Source organism: Oryctolagus cuniculus, chromosome 19 (genome assembly GCF_964237555.1).
Source record: "Oryctolagus cuniculus chromosome 19, mOryCun1.1, whole genome shotgun sequence".
In the NCBI taxonomy this organism is placed as follows: domain Eukaryota; kingdom Metazoa; phylum Chordata; class Mammalia; order Lagomorpha; family Leporidae; genus Oryctolagus; species Oryctolagus cuniculus.
Window position 1 is genome coordinate 16,944,209 of NC_091450.1, and position 18,329 is coordinate 16,962,537.

At 47.5% G+C, this 18,329-nt stretch overlaps 1 protein-coding gene across 6 annotated transcripts in view; it reads left to right on the forward strand.

Annotated features, from left to right (window-relative positions):
* Positions 1-18,329, forward strand: part of LOC138847039 (uncharacterized) — a 53,353-nt gene that overhangs the window by 15,907 nt on the left and 19,117 nt on the right. For 3 of the 6 annotated variants that reach the window (XM_070064595.1, XM_070064599.1, XM_070064598.1), the window contains exons 11-16: positions 543-603; positions 702-737; positions 814-881; positions 994-1,079; positions 2,150-2,220; positions 3,758-5,345. In XM_070064595.1, the coding sequence (XP_069920696.1) occupies positions 543-603; positions 702-737; positions 814-881; positions 994-1,079; positions 2,150-2,220; positions 3,758-3,907 (472 nt within the window). In that variant the 3' untranslated portion in view covers positions 3,908-5,345. The other 3 variants (XM_070064596.1, XM_070064597.1, XM_070064600.1) reach the window with 3 other exon arrangements.

Genomic DNA, 18,329 nt, shown 5'->3' on the forward strand with positions numbered 1-18,329 from the left:
AACCCACGTCAGAAAAAAAGTCAAGTGTTACAAATTAGAAAAATGTACAGTTGCTAGACATCTCCTGATCCCCGACACTGGCCAGACCGTGTGGAAATCTGGTTCGCGCAAATGGTTCTGGGATCGGTGACCAACTGTCCTAAGCACTGGGAAAGCAGTTTTAAGTGGGCTGAGTCACATCTCCGAAAGTGACTGTGCCATTTGGAAACCCAGCCATGGCGGCCCGGGGAAACACAGTGAGGGCCTAAGTCAGAGAGTAGGGCCTCAGGGGGACAGGTGCTGGGGGTGGAGGAGAGAGCAGGGAAACACTGAGAAGGGACCAGGAAGTGGTGCCAGCCCAGAAGCTGCAGGCGTGCGTTCCAGATAGACAAGGACGTGAGAGAGACAGCGGTGCTCCTGCTACACTGTCACAGACAGGGGACTGTTTCAGCGGTGCGGATAAACTGTGAGGCTCAGTGTGAGGGCAGCAGGGGCTCGGGCAGGGGACTGAGAATCACACCCAGCGGTGCCCTTTCACTCATGAAAGCGAATCTAAATCACAGGAGCAGAATTCACCAGCTGCAGGAGGAGCTGCAGCAGGAGGAGCGCAGCTTTGCGTGCCAGGTGAGCTGCGTTCTGCAGAGCCCTGAGCGCCCCTCGCCCCGACCCTAACGCCCCCCACAAGCCCTCACCAGACCCTTGTGATGCGTTTGCTCTCTCAGGTCTCCGCGCAGTACAGAAAGTCTCTGGACAGCTGGGTAAGACCCTTTCTTAGCTTCCTTCCTTCTGTGCCCTGTCTTCCGTGACTGACGAGCCCACGTGTTCCTCCCACAGCACAGGGCCAATACGTTAGAGCAGGAGCTGGTGCAGCTCAACAGGGAGACTGAGCACTTGAGGTACAGGTACGGGCTAGGCTGGCCTCTCGAGCCCATCTTTGCATTTTTGAGATAAGGCTGTGTTGAGTGCCCTGATGTTCTCGCTGTCATTCAAGCGCATTTTTTCTCTGTTTTCAAGATGGGAGATGAAGAAGCTGGCCGAGGGGTACAAGAGGCAGGGGCCAGCCCTGGGAGGACCCGGCTGGGAGAACCAGGCCCGGAGAGGTAGGAGCAGTGGGGGCGGGGCAGCAGCTGCACTTCCGTGGCAGACTCCTCCCCTCGCTTCTTGTTCTGGGGGCGATCATGAGGGTCTCTGAACACTGTCCGCGAGCACTTAGTAAAGGGAACGCCTGGGCAGGCAGCACACTCAGGCGTCCTGGCCACGTGGCCCTTTGGGCCTTGCCCCATGAAGGGTGGAGCCGAGGCCCCTGTACTGGCCGTGGACTCTCCACTACCCCTGACCTCTCAGCTGCTCCGTGCACAGTGGGGAACTGGGCCAGCTCCTCCTGCCCCCTTGAGTCAGGGGCAGAAGCTTTATTCTACTTGAGAAACATAACACAAGGACACTCTCAAGTTGGGGCAGGAGGGCCTGTGAGACAAGCAGCTGCCTTGCTCTGTCTTCGCGGATAAATATTCTGCCGCCGTTCACTTTAATGTAGCAGGTGTTTCTGGAGGTGCCTTGATTCTTTCCGTTGTCATCTTGCACTGCGTGCTCTGGACCTCCGTTAGTGAGCAGATGTCCCCCAGCGTCGGTGTCCCTGCTGTCCTGAGTGAAATTCTCACATTCGCAGGGTCCCATTGACCCCCAGGGCACTGCTTGTCTCACCGCTGCATAGGAGTCTCTGGCAGCCCATTTGTGCCCCTTAATATGTAGACGACGCCGAGGCAGAAACAGAAGGCAGAGCACATGGCGACCGCGGGAGTGAAAATCCACCCAGGGCCAGAAGCAAAGGACAAGCAGTGCAGCTCAGGGCAGGGCTCGTGGGTGTCCTCTGCACCCAAGGCTGCCTTGTTGTCATTTTTAATCCATGTTTGAATTTTGACTTCCCCTGCAGGGAGGGAAACCTAGGTTTTCCTGTTGATTTCCAGCTCCCTTGTGTCCTGCCCTGTGCACAGTGGGGGGATGTGTTGGGCAAACCCCTGCTGGAGTCATCCTCAGGGCTCCTCTGTGGCACCTGGTGACCCTGGGCCTCTGGTCAGGGCCCCCTGTGGGCTCAGGTGGTGGGGGAGGCGTGCAGGGCTGCGGGGCACGGAATGTGTGCGAGCCAAGCCCGGTCTCTTCTTGCCTTCCGCAGATGCAGGCGCCCTCGCAGGCCCTGGGAGACGCAGTGGCCCGGTCCCGGCCAAGCACGCTCAGAACGCACAGGTACATACCGGGGTCATTTTCATCGCCCCCAGTTAGGGACACTTGACTTTGCGGAGGCTTGCTCTCCTGGCCTCGTCTGCACTGTGTGGGTCTTGTGATACCTTTGAAGTGTCTTTCACTTTTCAAAAAGCAAAATCTTCCCCAGGATCCACGGGCCTCACCCTTCCCAGCTGGGCGTGTCGGTGGCACCTCTGAAGGTTTCATGCTTGAGGCTGGGACCCGAGGGGGTCCGGGTCAGTGACTGGCGGTCCCGGGTGGAGGAAGGCACCGATCTCCTGACTCCGGGCCTTGCCGCGCGATGACTGCTCCTGAGCTCCTGTATTTGGTGGTTGCCACTTGACCTTTTCCTTTGTGGGGGCAGGTGACTGATCTGTTAGCACACCTGCTGTGATAATCGGAAATGAAAAACGTGAAGCCCATTCCCTCCGACAGGGTCCTGTGCTGGGTGCAATCTTGAGTGTCTATTCAGAGTCCGGGCTTTGCTAAGTTCCTACCTCTTTGCTGTCCCCTCTGCTGCTGCCGAGTCCCTCTGAGGGTGGGCCTTGTGCTCGTGCCCCTGTATCCGGCCTTGCTTCTCTGTGCCGGAAGTGTACACAGGCAGGGACAGAGTGAAGGGGGAAGTCGGGTCTGGAGTGCCCGCAGCAGCCTTCCAGCTGACCTGGGGAGCTGCGCCAGCTCACGGGTCTCTCACTTCCCAGGACGTCTCTGCTTTGATTTGCAAATGCACTGATTTTCATCCCAAGCACATTTCTGCGTAGGACAGCACGTGCCTCCACATCCTCCTGCACTTAAACTTCAGTCCTACCTGTGAGTTGAGGTGAATGTTGTCCCTGTGCCTCACTAGCTTCCAAAGGCGACACTGCTGCTGCGTGCCCGGGACTCCAGGTCACCTGGAGAGCTCTGTGCCTGTGGGTGGCACCTCCAGGGAGGACACCCTTTCTGTCAAGGGAAGCAGCAGGAAGGAGAGGGGTTTGCAGGGGCACTGGTGTCACCCGCTGCACCCCCTGAAGGGAGTTTTTCTGATCCCTTGGGAGCCCCCATTTCTGAGACTCAGAGTGGGCTTTCTGTGGAGTGTGCTAAGGCCACCCTTGCCCTGCAGAGCTCTGAGAATTAGGGACAGGCCAGGGAAAGCCTGTGGAGTCCTCCCCAGGGGCTGGTGCTGCCTGTGTGGAAGGTGCCCTCTCCTCCCCCTCCTCCCTCTCCTCTCAGCACGCACGTGAGGGGGAGGGGAGCTGCACATAGGCACCCCTGTCTGGGAGGCTTCTCTTTGTGAGTTGCTGTGACAGAATCCTTGAGGACCAGCCCACTCCATCCTGATTGGCAGACACAGTTTTGTGTGGTGACATCCGTTTACTGCCCTGGCATCCAGGACTGTCCCCCACCCTCCACCCCGCCCCACTCCATGGGTCAAGACCCAGCAGAGCAGGGTGGTTTTGGAGCACTGACGCTGCATACTGAAACCTAGTGCAGGTGCCATGGCCTGTCAACCTGCTTTGCTGGGCCCATCACAGCAATGTTACTGTACTGTGTTCTGCAGGTCAACATGGAGGCACGGAGGTGCCCTCCTGCCTGGAGAATGCGCAAGAAGAACCGCTCTTGTCCACCGTGCAAAAGATATGGGCGAATGCGCTATGTTCCAAAGAGCACACTGTACACGGTGTATGGTATGTTAATCCGCGTGGAGTGAACTGACTTGCAAAGTGTACTCCTCTCTCCCTCCCTCTGAATGGTGCAGCAGGGGAGTGGGGCTGGCTGAGGAGCTGGAACGTAAGTCTCTGAGGACACACAAGGGGCTGCATTGACTCCCCATCATGACAAGGCAGCAGATATATGAGGAAATAAGTTGCTTATAGAAGCCAGAAATATCAATTCTACAGATACACATGGAATCTGGGGCCATGTGCCCAGCTCTGTGAGGACTGAAACCCCTCCCTGACTTCAAGGGCATCAGATGTCCTCCAGGGAAGACACACCCAGGCCACAGCACAGAGCTGGGCAGCAATATAATGAGAGTGCCAATGCAGGGCCTGGGAGTATGAGTCAGGGAGTGATTTTCCTGGGAATAAACAGGAGCGTGGGGGAGAAGAGAGATGGAGGTGAGGAGACGGGCCTCTTGGGGGTCTGGGGAGCTCCCTAAGATGGGGCTGGAAGAGGCCACCCAGGCAGGGCGGGCAGTGAAAGTAGGAGCGTGGAGACCCCATGAAGTCACAGCTCCAGAAGCATCCCCGTGACCCAGAGTAGGCCAGGGCCCCACGCTGCTCAGAGCTTGCTGCCCTCAAGCCCTTTGTCCATCATTGGCAGAAAAGATAAGGGAGTGCCAGTGAGGACGTGTGCCCTGGAGGTCCAGGAAATGGACCTTGGTCCTGTGAGGAGACTTTGCTTGATGATGCCCCAAAGACACTGACTGTGCAGCTGGGTCTGGGGCAGTGGGCAGCTCCCTCTGCATCGTGATGAGAGGCTCCAGGGGGAACTGAGGCTGACTGTGTGCTGCCCAGCTGGGCGCCTCTCACCACATCCCAGCCTCCTCTAGCCTTGCTCTCAGCTCCACATCAGGCACCATGGGGCTCTCCCTGTGGCTCTGCTGTCTCAGGCCCTGATGCCCACGCTCTGTGGGGCCTCGTCTGAGCCTCCCTCAGTCACCTGTGACACGGAAATCCTTTTGGTTTCTGAGGACACTGTCAGGAAGAAGAAACAAGCCCATGGCAAAAGTACCCGGCAAATGTCTGCACATACTGGGCGCTCCCCTTCCCACGTCACATGAAAACTCTCCTCTTGTAAGATCATCAAAAGATGTTCACTGGAGTACAGTAAACAAATCTAAGGGCGTAATAGCTCAGGCCAAGACACGACTTGCAACCCTGTTTGCAAAGATGAGGCAGAATCTCCTCTCTGTTACTCAAATTCAGACATGACAAGGTGAGGCAGTGATGAGGACGGGCTCACAGGAAGCTCAGATCTGCCTGAGATGTGCAGACTGTGATGTTTCATGAGCTGGAGACACAGATACAGCCACACATGGAGGTACTCGCTCGTAGCCTAGACAGATGAGGGGACACAGTGTGGACAGGACAAAAGTAAGACCACATGGAAATCATCTCAAATCTTCTTGCCTTCCATGCCAATCATTCTGAAATTTGAAGAGGAGCCCGAGCCACCCTAAGCGTGCTGCGGCGATGACACACATTGAAGAACTGACCAGTGTGCACTCCTGAGTGTTTTCCCTGCTCCTTGCTGCCTCCTCCCTCTTCCATCCTTCCTAATGTTTCCCTAATAAACCTCATGACATCCCCTCTCTGTCTCAGTGTCTGTGTCCTGGAAGACCAACTGATAATTCCTGGTTCACAATGTGATTCACATTCACAGATCAAACATGGGCGGACACTCTGGTACTGCAGAGAGAAGCAAGATTGTCCTTTGTTCAAAAAAAAAAAAAGATTTTTATTTATTTTTTTGAAAGGCATAACTATACACAAAGAGGGAGAGAGAGATCTTCCATCTGCTGGTTCACTCCTCAAATGACCACCAAGGCTCGGGCTGGGCCAGGCTGAAGCTAAGAGCCAGGAACTGCATGTGGGTCTCCCATGTGGGTGGCAGGGGCCCAAGCTCTTGGGCCATCTTCCACCGCTTCCCCAGGCTCATCAACAGGGAGTTGCATCAGAAGCAGAGTAGCCAAGACTCAAACCAGCACTCTTATGGGAGGCTGGCATTGTGGCCGATGGCGTAACCCGTAGTGCCACCACACTGGCCCCCCTCGAGATTGCCTTTTCTGTAGTATTGACCATGAAGAGCACGAGGTAGCCTTCTGGGGTCGGGAATATCTATCTGGATGTGGTGGTCTTGGGCTAATTCTAGAAGTGTTCACTGAGGACCTGGTGTCTGCCAGTCACACTGGTGCCTTGTGACCAGATACACAGGCACACAGGCACGCATCCCACGATGTGGCCAGTTTAGGCCATGGGCAATGGCTCTCCAGCAGTGGCTCAGAGAGCCCAGCAGGAGGATCCCAGGTCAGACATTGTAGGGCCCTTCCTTCACTGGACCAGCTGCTCTTCAAGGGCGCCGTTCCATTAAGACTCTGTGGGCAGCTGAGCTTGGAGCAGAGATTTCTTGAACCCTCCTGTGAACTGCACGGTCCTTAGCATTTCTTTACTGAGTGATGGGCAGAGGGCAGTTCTAAGAGGAACTATACCTAGGGCTGGAGTAGAGCAGAGGGCCTGAGTCGTAGAAAAGGTCAGGCACAGAATGGAAGAGAGAGAGAGAGTGCCAAGAGGGAAAAGAGGGGCTAGAACCTACTGCCCCGGCCCCTGGCTTCTGGCCTCACCAGGATTCCAGCTGTGGCTCTGGCACATGGTCTAGGGAGGTTTTCCTTGATTCCTCTCTGCTCCCTACAGGCGGTCCTCACCGAGGAGGACCGAGGGGTAACTGGGAGTCTCCCGCTGGAGCGGAGGGTCTCATGCACCTTTCAGGCAGCCCCCTAGAGATGTCTTTGGATTGAACCTCATTGCCCTTGCTCTAGCTTGTCTCCCTTCTCCTTCACTTTCTCAGGCTCTCACTCTGCTAGCTGGACTCCCCTGCCCAAATAGTCCATGGCCAGAAAGCCCTGGGTCCAGACCCTGCTGTCAGAGATGGCAAGGGAGACCCAGGATACCACCAATAGGCCCCACTTCGGGCACCCACAGCCCTGTGTGGTCCTCTGTCACTGCCCAGCTCATATTTCCTGTCCCTGGGTGCTTGTCCCTCAGCCCAAGTTGCTCTCCTTGGCAACAACTTGTCTTGGTCCCCTGCTGGGTCCCAGGGCAGGGCCTGGCCTTGACGATGAGGTCAGTTCAAAATCCAAAGATGGTAAAAGAAATTGGTGAATAAATTTGACTGAATTCAAAACTATCTACCTGGAATAAAATGCCATAAGAAAAGTCAAAAGAGAATGCGAAGTGGACAAATATTTGAGACTAAGAGCACACAGGAAGGGGTTTGCCTTTTCTCAAATATATAGAGTTCGAAAATGAGGAGACAGTGCCAAACAACCCACTAGGAAAAGAGGTATAGACCAACAGCAGACTTTGAGAGGAACAGAAAACACCTATGACTCCTAAGCATGTGAAAAAAAAGGTCCATATTACTGACAAGAAAAATACAGATTAAAACTACACTAAGATGTACTTTTTAGCATAAGGAAGCAAAAAATTCAAAAGGTTGAAAACACACTTTGTCAGCACCACTTGGGAATCCAGGCTCTCATAGGCATTGATGGTATGTATCTGTAAACTGCAATTCCTATACGAGGCAATCCAGTAAAAGACATGCATGTGCCCTTTGACATAGTGGCGTCACTGAAACAAGGTGGAAGTTCATGAGTACATTGGCTACTTTAAGGAAAAGGGAGAAGAGAAGATTTTCCTTCTATGTTAATAAGACTCCACTGGATGGAAAATAAAAAATAAAAATAAAAGAGTTAGACAGAGAGAGAGAGACAGAGAGAAAGGTCTTCCTTCCATTGGTTCACTCCCCTAATGGCAACCACGGCCGGATATCCGAAGCCAGGAGCCGGGTGCTTCCTCCCTGTCTCCCATGTGGGTGCAGGGACCCAAGCACTTGGGGCATCCTCCACTGCCCCCCTGGGCCACAGCAGATAGCTGGACTGGAAGAGGAGTAACTGGGACTATTCCTGGCGCCCCAACCAGGACTAGAACCCAGGGTGCCAGTGCTGCAGGTGGAGGTTAGCCAAGTAAGCCATGGCGCCGGCCAGGAAAAGGTGGTGGTTATTTTTGTTTTTGTTTTGTTTTGTTTTTTGACAGAGTGGACAGTGAGAGAGAGAGACAGAAAGAAAGGTCTTCCTTTTTGCCGTTGGTTCACCCTCCAACAGCCGCCGCAGCCAACGCGCTGTGGCCGGCGCACTGCGCTGATCTGAAGCCAGAAGCCAGGTGCTTCTCCTGGTGTCCCATGCAGGTGCAGGGCCCAAGCACTTGGGCCATCCTCCACTGCACTCCCTGGCCACAGCAGAGAGCTGGCCTGGAAGAGGGGCAACCAGGACAGAATCCGGCGCCCCGACCGGGACTAGAACCTGGTGTGCCCGTGCGGCAGGCAGAGGATTAGCCTAGTGAGCCACGGTGCCGGCCAACATTTCATACCAAAAGTACAAGGGAACTTCAAAAGTTTGTGGAAAATGGAATTAGAAAATAAGCTTATTTCAGTTAAAAAAAAATTGAAATCCATGCATACAAGGAATCTTCAAAAAGTTCATGAAAAGTGTGTATTGTAAAGAAACTTTGCATGGATTTCAAGTCATTTTGTACCAAATTTTAAAAAAAGACATTTTCCATGAAGCTTTTGAAGTTCTTTTATAAGTGCTCCCAAGATAACTTTGTTGCTGTTGATGACTTTGACCACCTGACTGAGGTAGTGGTTGTTGGCCTTATCCACTGCAATTTTTTTTCTCTGTGCATTGTGTATGATCTTTGGATAATGTCAATTTATATATCTCTCACTCAAGTGAGAAGTTATGCATCATCCTCTGGAGAAGTTGGTAGTTACATTAGTTATTTGGAACTTTACTAAATATTTTATTATGTAACTACTATGTATTATGCTATTTTTCATCCATTCACTCATTCATTTCACTGTAGAATCATTGGTATTGCTTGTCTATTTTTGGCAATACTAGCTTTCTCTCATATTTACAATTCATCAGAATAATTCTGAGGAACTGTTCTAACCACTCTGTGGAGTTAATGAATCAGCATTTCCCTGCTTATGACAGTGCATTTCTTTGTAAAACATATTGTGTTGGGTAAGGTAGATCCACAGGAAGTCGGTGGTGTGCAGGGTCAGCCCAACTTACATCCAGTCAGCTATGTCATTCGGTGATTCCTGCGTGTGGAACTGGAGCGTGCTGAAGATTCTCTGGGCAGCCAGCCGCCATGAGAGGGCGCAGCTACGCCGACAGAGCCACTATGTCCAGCTGGCCCCGCCTGCGCCACGCTGGCCTGCCTTTCCCAGAGCATGCTTTGGCCACAGAACCATGGGACTCGCCAGCTCCGCAGCCGAGCTGTGCTGGCCTCAATGCAAATCACAAATCACAGTGAAGGCAAGATGCAGTCTGGCTGAATATTTGAGTCTGCGGGTCCCCGGCCTCTTGGGTTCCCTACATTTACGTCTTACAAGACATCTTGAGTCCTTTCTGTTTGGGGCAAGTCATTCTTGAATAGAGCTGATGGAAACATTTGCATGCTGGTATTTACCTGGACATAGTGTTCAAACTTGGACAGATAGCAGGAGGATGATTGTCACGGTGTATCCTGTCTGTGTTTCTTTGTGAGAACCTGTTCAGTGGCTGTACCATGTTGGATTCCAGCAAGCAGTGGAGTCCTTGCTGCTTAGCATCCTGGCCAGAAACTGACATCATCAGTTTTTTGGAAATTCATCCCTTTGAATAGCTTATAGTGGCTCTTGCGCATTGGTGCTGTTTTCTCTTCTCTAGTGGAAAATGATGTTGACTCTTTTTGGCCTTTTTAATGGCTGTTTGTATGTCTTCTTTGGGGAAGTAACTGATTTTTATCTGGTTTTCAATTTACCTGTCTTCTTTCTTATTTTTTTTTTTTAAAGATTTTATTTATTTATCTGGGAGGTAGAGTTACAGACAGTGAGAGGGAGAGAAGGGAGAGACAGAGAGAGGTCTTTCATCCACTGGTTCATTCTCCAAATGGCTGCCATGGTTGGAGCTGAGTTGATCCAAAGCCAGGAGCCAGGAGCTTTTTCCTGGTCTCCTACATGGGTTCAGGGAACTTTGGGCCATCTTCCTCTGCTTTCCCAGGTCATAGCAGAGAGCTGGATTGGAACCTCTTCCAATCTGCTTGCAGGGATGCAGGCAGAATATCAACCTACTGCACCACAGCACCAACCCCTCAATTTACTGTCTTCTGACTGATGGTTTTATGTATCTTATGTATATTTTAGCTACAAGTCCTTTATAAAGTTATTTATTTTTTTTTGAAAGGCAAGAATGACAGATACAGAGTCACAGAAAGAGAGAGCTCTTCTAGCCATTAGGTTCACTCCCCAAATGCCTGCAACAGCTGCAGTTGGGCCCAGAGGAAGCTGGAAGAAAGAACTCAATCTGGGTCTCCATTTTCGTGTCTGTCAGGGACCCAGTACTTGAGCCTTCATCTGTTGCCTCCCAGGGTGCGCAGCAGCAGGAAGCTGGAATCAGGAGACTCAAACCTTAAGTGCTCGGACATAGATGTGAGCCCAGAAGGCTACTCCTAGTTTTGAACTTTATGGATTTTAAGTTATGAATTTATGAGTCAATTTATAACTGAGGAAAAAATGTTATAAACTTGTACTGGCTAGAAAATCTTCCTTTTATTTTGTATATCCATGAATTTCCCATAGGAAATCCTTCAAAATATGATAAATCTTTTAGAAGGAATGGGGACAAATACAAATTTTGTGTACTTGTGTGTGTACACATATTTATAGATATTTGTACAGAGATAGGAAGCTACTATCTTACTTATATGGGAATTATTAATATCAATAAAGAAGTGTAGACTATACTTAAGGGCGAATTTTTAAACAATTGATATTTTCTTCCTATATTTGTTTTCTTTCTTTTTTTCATTTAAAAGCAAGATTTATTTAAGTCAGGGACCTCCTGGCAGAGTGGCCAGGAGGGGGCTCCAAGAGAGGCAAAACCCAAAGTGGCTGGTGGTAGTGGGGTTTTTAAACACAATTTTTGGGAAGAAACTGTCAGTCAGTATAATTGTTTTCATTCTTAATGAGGCATGTACATAATGTTAACTTTCTGAATTATATAAAAAACCGCACTGCAGTAAAATCTTAGCTATTTTAAGGTTAAAACTGAGAATCAAGCTTACTGAAGAATCACAACTAAGGGCAAGATGATGAAACAGGAACTCCTAGGCCCTCCTACCCCGAGGAGACATGGATTTAGCAAAGACAGGAACCATGTGCCTCTGTGAGAAATCTAGGAACTGGCTGAGACGTTCCTGCTCTGCAGATGAGTGTGAATTCAATAACATTAAAGCCCAGAAGTAAAATTCAGGGCTTCATCTCCCTCCCCCGCTCTTTCAGCAGAGTTCCTCCTCCTTCTGAAACACTGTGTGATAGACAGGAAGTTCCTAACTCCCATCCCTTCCTTGGAGAGGAAAAGGATGTGAATGAACTGCAAGTTCTAACTTTTAGAGGGGCCTTCCAAGAGGCTAGTTTCTTTCTTGGCTAAATCCACTGACAGTAATGGTATGCCAGGTGGGGGGTCTATATAAAAAAGATGACCCAGAGTGGGAATTTAACCTAGTGGTCAAGATGCCCACATTCTGTTTTGGAGCTCCTGGTTCAGTTTCTGGTTCTGGCATCTAACTCCAGCTTCCTACTAATGCACACCCTGGAAGGCAGTTGTGATGGCTCAAGTAGTTGGGTTCTCGCCACCCATGTGGGAGACCTGGAATAAATTCCTGTCTCTGAGGTTCAGCTCTGGCATAGTTTGGACTGTTGTAGGCATTTGAGGAGTGAACTAACAGATGGGAGCTTTTTCTCTCCATCTCTCCTTCTCTTAAATGTAATTTATTATATTTTAGTACACCTGGTCAAGATTGCAATACCAAAGACATACAGTAGGTAGAGCTCCAGTTTTGCAGATTACTACAAAACCAGACAGGGCACAGTATCATACACACCAGGAGAATCCCTGCGTAGAAACCTGCAAACCCCTTCCATTACATTACATCGTCCAGAAAGGATGCAGCCTCAGAAAGAACTGAGAGGCCAGACTCTTCAGCTGGCCCAGCTGGAGAGAGTTCTTTTGTTTGAAATCAGACTGAAACATCTGGGAGGGTTGGCTAATTCTTCAAATGCCAAAATATCCCCCCAAATTAAAAAATACACAGGAAAAAACCCCAACACTTGAAGCAACACATTAAACCTCTGCCTAGAATACAGAACCTAAAGAAATAGAGATTGATGAAATACTAGACAAACAAACCAAATTACCATAATAAGAATAGCAAATGAATTAAAAGAAAGCATGGAAAACAAAATGAGGAAAATGAAATATGAACAAACTGGAAGAAAGATATGCTAATGAAGAGGAAAATATCAGAAGGTAGAAAACACTGGTAAGAGTAACTACACAAATTCCAAATGTTGTATCTTTGTAAACCTGGTGCATAAGCCATTCATATTTTTAGAATGATGACTAAAAACCAAAACAATTGAAAAATAATAGCTACATTAAAATTCTAAGAGAAAATATAGAAAGAGGTAAATTGGAACATCAAAAATAGAAATATGGGTTGGGGTTCTGGCACTGTGGCATAGCGGATAAAGCTGCTGCGTACAGTGCCGGCATCCCATATGGGTGCCAGTTTGAGTCCTGGCTGCTCCACTTCTGATCCAGCTCTCTGCTATGGTCTGGGAATGCAGTCAAAGATGGCCCAAGTCCTAGGGCCCCTGCACCCATGTAGGAGACATGGAAGAAGCTCCTGGCTCCTGGCTTTGGATCAGTGCAGCTCCAGCCTTTGAGGCCATCTGGGGCGTGAACTAGCAGATGGAAGACTGACCTCTCTCTCTCTGTCTCTCCTCTCTGTAACTCTGACTTTCAAATAAATAAAAATATATCTTTAAAAAATATATGCAGAAAAAGCATTTGATAAAATTCAATGTCCCTTAATGTAAAAATCTGAACAAATTAGGTATCGAAAGAAAGTTCCTTGGGGCCAGAATTGTGATGCAGCTGTGATGTTGATATCCCATGTTGAAGTGCTGCCACTTTGAGGCCTGGCTGCTCTCCTTCCCATCCAGTTTCCTACTGATGCACCTGGGAAAGTAGTGGATGACGGCCCAAGTACTTGGTCCCCTACAGCTCACATGGGAGACCTAGATGGCGTTCCAGGCTCCTGGCCTTAGCCTGCCCTGGCCATTGCAACCATTTGGGGAGTGAACACACAAAATAGAAGATTCTTTCTCTCTCTCTCTCTCTCTGTCACTTGCTCTGCCTTTTAAATAAAGAAATAAAGGAAACTCGATGTAACATAGGCCATATATAACAACCAAGAGTTGACATCATTCTAGACAGGAAAATCTGAAAGCTTTTCCCTCTCAGATCTGGAATAAGGTAAGGGAGCTCACTTTTATCCCTTATACTCATTATAGTATGAAATTCCCAGCCAGAGCAGTTGGGCAAGGAAAAGAAATAAATAGCATCCAAATTGGAAAGGGGGAAGCCAAATTGTCAGTGTTTATAGGTGACATGAACTTATAGATAGAAAACCCCAAAGACTTCACCCAAAAGTTGTTAAACAAATTCAGTAAAGTAGCAGGATACAAAGTCAACATGCAAAAAAATCAGGAACACTGTTTTCTACCAATAGCGGCTTATTTGAGAAAGAAATCTCATTTCCAATCGCTGCCAAACATAAAGTAAAACAACACATAAGAGTAAACTTAAAGAGGTGAAAGATCTCTACAGTGAAAACTGTAAATCACTGATGAAAGAAATTGAAGAAGACATAAAGAAATGGAAAAACAAGTCAAGTTCATGGATTGGAAGAACCAACATTGTTAAAACGGCCACACTAGCCAAACTGATTTACAGATTCAATGTAACCACTCTCAAGTTACCAATAACATTTTTCACAGAAACAGAAAAAACACTACTAAAATATGTATAGGCTCTGCCTTTTAAGTAAATGAAAATAAATAAACATTAAAAAAATTGTATGGAACCACTGAAGACCCCAAATAACCAAAGCAATGCTTAGCAAAAAGAACAAAGCAGGGGGAATTAACTACTGGACTTTAAAATACATTAAACCAACAGAAAAAAGAAAAAATGTATTAAAAAGCTATAGTAGTTAAAACAGTGTGGTACTGGCATAAAAATAAATCCACAGACCAACAGGACAGAAGAGACTTCAGAAGTAAACTCACATATCTACAGGCAACTTCTTTTTTGGCAAATTACTAAGGACAAGCATTGGGTAAAACACAGTCTTTTCAAGAAATGGTGCTCGGAAAATTGGAGATCCACATGCAGATGAATCAAACTAGGCCTGTCTATCTTACCAAATATAGAAATTGACTCAAAAACTAAAGACCTAAATGCAAATCTTGAAACTTTAAAACCCTGGAAGAAAACATAGAGACATTGGGATGGCAGGATTATTTTTTGGTTCAGATCCCAAGAGCTCGGGAAACAAAAGTGAAAAATGTGATATCATAAAACTAAAGAGTTAATGCGATGCAAAGGGAACAAGCAACAGAGAGGTGACACAACTGACAGAATGGGAGAAAACAGTTCCAACTTATACATGTCTTAAGGGGTTTATAACTTGATTATATAAAGAAATCAAATGACTTAAAAGAAAAAATCCAGTTTTTAAAAATAGGCAATAGATCTAAATAGAAATTTCTCAAAGGAAGGCATACAAATGATCAACAGAGCTTAGTACAAAACAATATAATATATAAGAATGAAATTGACCTTTTGAAAGTTGATTATTGTTTACCGCTCTTGTCTATATTCTTGAGGAACAGTGGTTTTCTACTTAATACTTGCTGAATTCTGTATTTAGTCGAGGGGTAAGCTTATGATTATAAAATAAAAAATAGGCCGGCGCCGCGGCTCACTAGGCTAATCCTCCGCCTAGCGGCGCCGGCACACCGGGTTCTAGTCCCGGTCGGGGCGCCGGATTCTGTCCCGGTTGCCCCTCTTCCAGGCCAGCCCTCTGCTGTGGCCCGGGAGTGCAGTGGAGGATGGCCCAGGTGCTTGGGCCCTGCACCCCATGGGAGACCAGGAAAAGCACCTGGCTCCTGGCTCCTGCCATCGGATCAGCGCGGTGCGCCGGCCGCAGCGCGCCGGCCGCGGCGGCCATTGGAGGGTGAACCAATGGCAAAGGAAGACCTTTCTCTCTGTCTCTCTCTCTCACTGTCCACTCTGCCTGTCAAAAAAAAATAAAAAAATAAAAAAATAAAAAAAAATAAAATAAAATAAAAAATAAAAGCATGTCATTGTAAAAATTAAAAATAGGAAGGAAGAGGGAGGGTGGAGGTATGGGTGGGAGAGAGGTTAGGGGTGAAGTATCATTATACTCTTAAATATGTATATATGAAATACGTGAAATTTGTTCACCTTATATAAATAAAAAATAAAAAAAGATCAACAGGTCTGTACAAAAATGCTGAACATCACTAATCATCAGGAAAACACAAATCAAAACTACGTTGTGATAGCACTTCACTCCTGTAGGACTGGCTACTATCAAAAAGATAAAAGATGACAAGTATTGGTGTGGACGTGGAGAAAAGGGAACCTTGCACTTGTACAGCCACTGTGAAAAACAATATGGTGGTTCCTCTTAAAACTGAAAGTAAATTTACCATGTGCTCTAGGAGTCCCACTAATGGGTATATATACAAAGAAAATGAAATCAGTCTGCCAGAGAAATTTGCAATCCTGTATTTATTGCTGCACGATTCACAAAATAAAGGGAAACAATCTAAATGTCCATCAACTGATTAATGGATAAAGCAAGTGTGGTGCATATATACAATGGAATACTACTCAGCAATAAAAGGGACAAAATTCTGTCACTTGTGGCAACATGGGTGGAACTGGGCTCATTATGTTAAGTGAAATAAGCCAAACACAGAAAGTCAAGTATCACATGATCTCACTTGTGTGGAGGCTAAAAATATGGTGATCTCATAGAAGTTAAGACTATATGGTGGTGCTTGCTTCGGCAGCACATATACTAAGACTACATGGTGGTTACCAGATGTGGGGACGGAAGCAGAGAAGGAGAGATGTGGAAAGGTTGACTAATAGGTGCTGAGTTATAGCTAGACAGGAGTAGGAATTCTTGAGTTCTACTGCATAGTAAGATGACTACAGATAATGTTAATGTACTGTAGATTTCTCTGGTAAGAAAAGAACTAGAAGACAGGATTCTGGATTTTTCACAATAAAGAAATATTAAATGTTTCAGGGAATAGAATTATATACATATATATTGATTGGACATGACACAACATAATATGTGTTTTGAAACATAAGAGGAGCCAGCGCTGTGGTGTAGCAGGTAAAGCTGCCACCTGCAGTGCTGGCATCACATAAGGGCACCAGTTTGAGTTCCGGCTGCTCTATTCCAATCTAGCTCTCTGCTATGGCCTGGGAAAGCAGTAGAAGATGGCCTAGACACTTGGGCCCCTGCATCTGCAGTGGAGACCTGGAAGAAGCTCCTGGTTCCTGGCTTTGGATCAGCACAGCTGCGGGCCCTTATGGCCACTTGGGGAGTGAACCAGCAGATGGAAGACCTTTCTCTCCTAAAAAAACAAACAAACAAACAAACAAACAAAAACCGTGCAATGGAGGATGGCCCAGGTCCTTGGGCCCTGCAACCTCATGGGAGACCAGGAGAAAGCATCTGGCTCCTGGCTTCAGATCAGCGCAGCACGCTGGCCGCAACACGCCAGCCGTAGCGGCCACTTGGGGGGTGAACCAACAGAAAAAGGAAGACCTTTCTCTCTATCTCTCTCTCTCTTACTGTCTAACTCTGCCTGTCAAAAAAAAAAAAAAAAAAAAAAAACTGTAACAGAAATAAAAAATTTTAGAAAAAGAAAAATTTATTTCATTGCAAAAAAATTTTCATCTATGAAGTTTTTTCATAACACATTTCCATGAATTTAGTGAAAATTCTACATATGCATGGATTTCAAAGATTTTTTGCAACAAAATAATCTTTCAATTCCACCTTCCACATATTTTATGAAATAGTCTCATATAATAAGTCTTAGATTCATTTGCTATTAATATTTTGATTTATTTACATGTTTCAGAGTTAAAAAAAAACTCTTTTTATTTATTTATTTATTTATTTATTTGACAGGCAGAATTAGAGAGAGACAGAGAGAAAGGTCTTCCTTTTTCCTTGGTTCACCCCCCCAAGTGGCTGCTACGACCAGCGTGCTGCGCCGATTCGAATCCAGGAGCCAGGTGCTTCTCCTGGTCTCTCATGGGGTGCAGGGCCTAAGGACCTGGGCCATCCTCCACTGCCTTCTTGGGCCACAGCAGAGAGCTGGCCTGGAAGAGGGGCAACCGGGACAGAATCCGGCGCCCTGACCGGGACTAGAACCCGGTGTGCCGGCGCCGCAGGCAGAGGATTAGCCTATTGAGCCGCAGTGCCGGCCAAAAAAACCTTTCATTTGAAAGGCAGAGTTACACAGAGAGGGAAAGACAGAGAAAGAGAGAGATCTTCTACTCACTGGTACCCTCCCCAAATGGCTGCAATGGGCAGCAGGGGCTGTGACAGGCTGAAGTCAGGAGCCTGGGACTCCATCCAGGTCTTCCACATGGGTGGCAGGGGCCCAAATACATGGGTCACCTTCCACTGCTTTCCTAGGTGTGTTAACAGAGAGCTGGATTAGAAGTGGAGCAGCTGGGACTTGAACTGTCACTCATAGAGGATGCTGGCATCGCAGTTACAGGCTCATCATGTTGTACCACAATGCTCGGCCCCAATGTTTCAGATATTTTTAATAAAAGTTATAAATTGACCCAATCATCCTTATATACCAATCCCATTGTTAGTTTAAGGAAATATCAAGTTTTTTAAACCAATTTGGATATTTTTTTAATAATAATAACATCCTATTCTTTGCTGAAATTTTTATTTGGGATTTAGCTGATTATAAACATAGGTACTAGATTGAACTTGCATGTAGGCAGGTTAAAAAACAGAAAATGGGGGCCAGTGCTATGGCATAGCGGGTAAAGCCACAGCCTGCCATGCCAGCATCCCATATGAGTGCCGGTTTGAGTCCTGGCTGTTCCACTTCTGATCCAGCTCTCTGCTATGGCCTGGGAAAGCAGTACAAGATGGCCCAAGTCTTTGGCCCCTGCACCTGCGTGGGAGACCTGGAAGAAGCTCCTGGCTCCTGGCTTCAGATCAGCACAGTTCCAGTCATTGCAGCCAATTGGGGAATAAACCAGAGGATGGAAGACCTCTCCCCTCCCTCCCTCCCTCTCTCCCTCCCTCCCTCTGCCTCTCCTCTCTCTGTGTAACTCTAACTTTCAAATAAATAAATAAATCTTAAAA